This window comes from Salvia hispanica, unplaced genomic scaffold (assembly GCF_023119035.1).
Source record: "Salvia hispanica cultivar TCC Black 2014 unplaced genomic scaffold, UniMelb_Shisp_WGS_1.0 HiC_scaffold_567, whole genome shotgun sequence".
Lineage (NCBI taxonomy): Eukaryota > Viridiplantae > Streptophyta > Magnoliopsida > Lamiales > Lamiaceae > Salvia > Salvia hispanica.
The window spans coordinates 64,982-70,651 of NW_025952319.1; the positions used below are offsets into that span (position 1 = coordinate 64,982).

The 5,670-nt window shown below is 38.0% G+C and overlaps 1 protein-coding gene across 1 annotated transcript; it reads right to left on the reverse strand.

The window, feature by feature from the left end:
- Positions 1-4,403: 4,403 nt before the first annotated feature.
- LOC125199589 (F-box protein At3g07870-like) lies at positions 4,404-5,279 on the reverse strand. Its single transcript, XM_048097563.1, has one exon. It carries the CDS (start codon positions 5,277-5,279, stop codon positions 4,404-4,406), a length of 876 nt encoding a protein of 291 aa, XP_047953520.1.
- Between the last annotated feature and the right edge of the window lie 391 nt (positions 5,280-5,670).

Sequence of the window (5,670 nt, forward strand, 5' to 3'; positions counted from 1 at the left end):
ATTACATGCTATGCATCCAACTGAATGGAATTCGAAACCAGAAGCCGTGCCGGCTTCAAGGCGCCTCCATGTTCCTGTTCCGAGGGTGTACACATAATGAGAGTCGGATTTAGGGAACGTATTGATACAAATCACCTTATATTGATCACTTATTTTGCTGACGCCAAATCCAAATTGCATCACATGATCCGGTCCCAGAGGGTGGAAGAGCTCGGTATACTCACGAGTGATTAGATTGCATATGTAAAGAGGATTCAATGATGTTGAGTAAATAAGAAGCAATCCATTAGCAGTGATACCTTTCCGTATTCCTCTGACAATGTCGAATAGTCCTTTGATCTCGAAATCTGTGAGCAGATGGCAGTCCAGATCACGGCCCTCTAAATCGTCTTTGTCTTCAATTTCGAAAATCCTGCATCGAGTTGAGTACGTCCCGTACGTCGACGTTAAGCGAACAAACACAGGCTGAGGTTTTGATTTTTGATTTGACGAAATCGAACAGATCGCGCCATGCTTTGCAAACTGATTTGCTGATAGCAAGGCCTCTCATAGAGAGGCGTGACAGTATTTCGGTGGTGATTTCCATTGGTAGATTTGTGAAGTAATCAACTTCCATTAACGGTAGAAATTGAGAGAGGCGTATATTTTGTGAATTAAGAATTAGGGTTCTTCTCATCACTTTTTATAGGGGTATTAGTTCATTTAGCTTATTTACTTTTTTTTAAATAAAATAATATTGCGCACATTTTTATTTTAAAATTTTTAGAACCGAAAAGGTAACTTTATTCTTAATTTAAGAATATTAGAAAAAGTGTCTTATGGTATCTTTATGCATTTGTCAATATCAAATTAATATGTTCAATGTTTTTTTGGGAATTAGGCCGTGAAAAAATATTTTTGCACTATTTTAAAACATATCTTTATTTTTTTCAAAATTTCACATAATTTCACAAAAAATTACATTTGAATATTTGATCATAAAAAAGTGGCCCATTTTTCAAATTGGATTTTCTAGACCGATCCAAACCTGGAATTTTGCTTCTTCTAAGCACTTTTTGTCAGTAAATTAATATTGCCTACACGGTAATTTTAATTGCGAGAATGCAACTTCTCATTAAAAGAATATATATCAAAATCAAAACCTGGAACTACTTTGTATTTGTGTGGTTAATTGTTTGATGTATTGTGTTAGATAATTCCCCTATTGTAAGTAACAACTGTGTGTATAATTCGCATGGAATTCATTCGAATGAGTAAATTAAGCTACAATTTTTATTCGACGCAACAAGGCCAAACCCGAACAAAAAATGACAAAGAAGCCTTAGAACTGGAGAACTACACAAACAGAAAATCTTCGACACGAACACACAAATGTAGACTAAAATTATGGACTAAAATGAGATCACATTCTCGAATCCGAAACTCTCGAGTGGGAGAAGGCTAGGATTGAAAATCAAGGCATAATACTTCTTTGCATCTGCATCCTTCAACATATTAACTTGTTGAAGAGTTTTTGTGCTGTTGGAGTAGTAGACTAGAATAGAATGGTTCGGCAACATCAAAACATTACCATCTTTAATAAGTTTAATTGCTTCAACATGCATATATGTCGTGCGCACACCCGAACTCCACATTAGTATGATATTGTCCGCTTTGGGCAAAGCCCTCACGGTTTTGTCACGACCGCCCTTTTTAGGGTTAATAAATACGGGAGGTCGCGACCAATGGGACTTTAAGAAAGGAGAATTTTCTAGGGTTTCAATAAAGAGTTTGACAAAGATAATTAATATTCAAATGTCGAGGGAAAAATCAGAGTAAATGCTTAGGTTTTAAATCCAAGATCAACAATTATCATCATTTATAATTCAAGAGTAAAAGGGTTCAAAACATAGTTGTGAAAAATAGTATTATCTCAGCGGAAGCATCCAAGAGTAAGAGTGACGTCGTGTATGAAGACACGATGACCCTCGGAGTTCAAAATAAAATCCAACAATAATTCAGGTTCGACTCAACACCACCCCTAGCTCGCCGCCGCTCAACCTGCACGTAAGGAAAACATATGCAGGGCTGAGTACTTGATGCAAAACAAGTTATCAAAAATATTTATATTTATCATGCCATTGTTAGGTCACCATCGGGGTTTTAGCTTTTGAAAGACCCGAGGCACCAAAATATTCCATTGTTCAAAATCACGACTGCGCAATCATTTTCCCATAGACGTTTACCATATCTGCTCATACATGACTTGGAATGTGGCCACAAACCAAGTCACTAGACCGGCCAACCCGTACGCTGACACACGGTCTACCATAGGTGTACACTAATCCAAGTAGGGTTTGCGGCCCTACAAGGACCCGAATTCGATTTAAATAATAAATGGCAAAGCCATTTCAGATAGGCACGTTAAAATAAAGTACGGCATGATAAACAGTTTCGCATTTCATTCCCATCCATAAAATAGTTAGGACATTGTCCTTATTTAAAAAGAGAGCCCACCTCGTGTGTTTAATCCGAAATATATTCTTTCATTGCGATCACGATTCACTTGCAAGATATCACCTTTGAATTTAAATAACACATAGATCAACATCATGGATCAAATAAATAAATAAGATGCATGCATCCTAAGGCTTCGATTATTTTTATCGATCGGATTACAAATTTTTTTCTCCGATTATAAACTTAATTCGTTCGATTAGTTTCGGTCACCAAAAGCATCGCGCACGTCCCCAACAAAAATTGCAAGAGATAATTCAGTCCCCGTAGATTTAATTAACTCTATTTCAATCCAAGTAATTATTGCCCAAAGATAAACATGAATACTGCCCAAGCCAATAATACCTCCTGACTCAAATAAAATTTTGTAGGAGCCCAAGTCTAAAATATTAAAGAATAGTTAAACAAGAAAAAGAATACTCCCAATCCACATGCGTATACCCCCTTCTCTCTCCCTCATCTTTCTTCCCCAATTTGCAGTTACTGTTTTGAAGAAGCAGAATCCCAAAACCCATCACTCCTTCTATTGATTTCTCTTCCACTCTCCACAATTTAACCCAAAAACTGGAGCAGCTCTCGTCGACCTCTGCTGCTGTTCGTGCGTCGCCAGCCTTCGATCATCGCGGTTCCAGAATCATCGGCTCTGCTTCCAGATCAGCCGCTGTCGGCCCCAATTCGGCGCCGTTGCTGTCCGGGTCAGTTTGGGCAGTCGCTGTCCACTGTGCCTCGTCCCGGCAACCCCGATTTCACCCCGGATAACCCCGCAGATAAGTTATGCAATTGGTTTCATGAATTAAAGTCCGATTCTTTAATTTGGTTTGTTTCGATTTATTCGATTTGAAGATTGATTACAGATTAGGGTGCGATGCATGGATGCAGTAGTAAGAAGTCAGGTTTGGGTGAGGGAGGTGTATACCGTTTGCACGTGGAGAAGATTGGTGGATGGACGAGTTGTTGTTGCTGCCGCTTTCTTTTGCTCCTCCAAGTTTCGGAGTCTAGCGTCGGCGACGGGAAGGAGATGAAGGCGTTGGGTGATGCTTCTTCTCTGTCGAATTCGTCACTGTTGGAGTGTTTGAGATTGTGAAAGAATGGTGTTGTGACTTGTGCGAGTGAGCGGCGGTGGGGAATTAGGGTATGTGGATTTATATACTGCTTGATGGATAGATGATTTATTCTGGGAAGATATTCTGTAGGGTGGGGAACGGTTATGGAGAGGGTGAAGGAACAGATTAGGGTAAAAGAATATATAGCCGTGTATTTAGAGGTGGTAATTTATGGTGATTGATTCTCAAAATAAAGAAATTTAAGGATAATTGGAGGTTTATTTTTGGAACATGATTTGCAGATTATGGAGTAAAGCGTGAAAGATTGGAGGAGGATTGATTTTGGCGTATTTCAAATTATACCTTCTAGCTCAAGAAAAAGAATTTAGGTAGCGTAAGATTTAATTATATTAATTTGGGCTCAAGACCCTAAGTATTTTATTTCAAATTGTGTAGCCCACAATTTATTTTTCGCAAGATTGGACTTGTATTATTTATTAAATTTATCGGATCCAATACGAAATTGAGTCCAATAAATATTCCTCATGGAAAAGAATTATTTATATAAACAAAATTAATTCCATCAACTCACATTCAAACCTAAATCAAATTAGGTCACAAGAATAGCAAATACTCAAAATATACTTGCCAATTAATTCACGGACTTCACTGCATTAAACACAATTTTTTTTTCTTTTTACTGTTCGAAAATTAGGGTCCAAAAAGTGGGGGCGTTACAGGTAGCCCTCACGGTTTTGCTCTTGGGGTACTCCCCAAAAGGCCTCATACTAATGGAGTAGGGGTAGCCCATTTATACACTTGCAAGTCTTGTTCATTCTCCAATGTGGGAATTGTTTTGCCCTCTCATGTCGCACGAAAAGATAAATCTGAACCACTAGTACTCATCTTGTACTCTGTGGTCCAAGATTCATGGACTTGGTATTCCTTCATCATCCAGATGACAATTTCATCTTGGCATCCGTTATAATAAGAATAACACAGGCAGTCCCTCAAAACAGATAAATTCCTCCATCCATCTCCTATAGGGGGAGGAAAAGAGAAGATGCTAAAACATTCTATTTCAACATCAAAACCACAGCAAAGCCATATGTGGATCCTCGAATCAAATACTCTCCAATAGAGGTTGCCATTACATAAAATGGGTTGACCCCAGAACCTGACACCAGGAGCAGCTCCGGCTTCAACGCACCGCCATGTTCTGGTTCCGACGGTGTATACATAATGACAGTCGGTGTTTTTATTGTTGCAGACCACCTTATGTTGCCCACTTATTTTGCTCACACCGAATCCAAATTGCAATTGCAACGAATGGAACGGAGTGTAGCCATCAGGGTAACCAAGCTCAGTATATTCACGAGTGATCAGATTGCATATGCAAATACCATTAACTGATGGTGAGTAGAGAAGAAGCAATCCATTAGCAGTGATACCTTCAATCGATCGTGCTTCCGTAAGGGATCTCCAAATCTGTGAGCGGATGGTTGCGGAGATCATGGCTCTCCAGATCGGCTTCGTCTTCGTCTTCAATTTCGAAAATCGTGCACCCTCGTAAAATAGAACTAGGGCGGGTGGGGTTTTGATTTTGGATTTGACGAAATCAAACAGATCATGCCATGATTTGCAAACGAATTTGCTGATAGCAAGGCTTCTCATAGAGAGGCGTGACAGGATTTCGGTGGTGATTTCTGATGGTAGATTTGTGAAGTAATCAACCTCCATTATTGGTAGAAATTGAGTATTCTTGTCATCAGTTTTTATACTTCTACATGCGTTTCCTTTGTCTTTCTTTTAAAATCATATCAAATTAAAGCTAATACGATGATCGGATGAAGAAAATTTATAATTTTTATTTCAATTTTCGTATACGTTGACAATAATATTTTATATCAATAAATGCATCAACAAATATAATGCATGTACAATATCAATAAAATTGTATTGATATTTTCAATGATATTTGTAATGATATTCTTATGTTACTGCGTTGAGATTTGTAGTACGTTATAGTGATATAAAAAATAGTGAAAATTATTACAGTATATCAGATTGACTGTTTTACCCTTTTGTTGATATTTTATATATTGAAATACGCGAGCTATCAATTTTGATG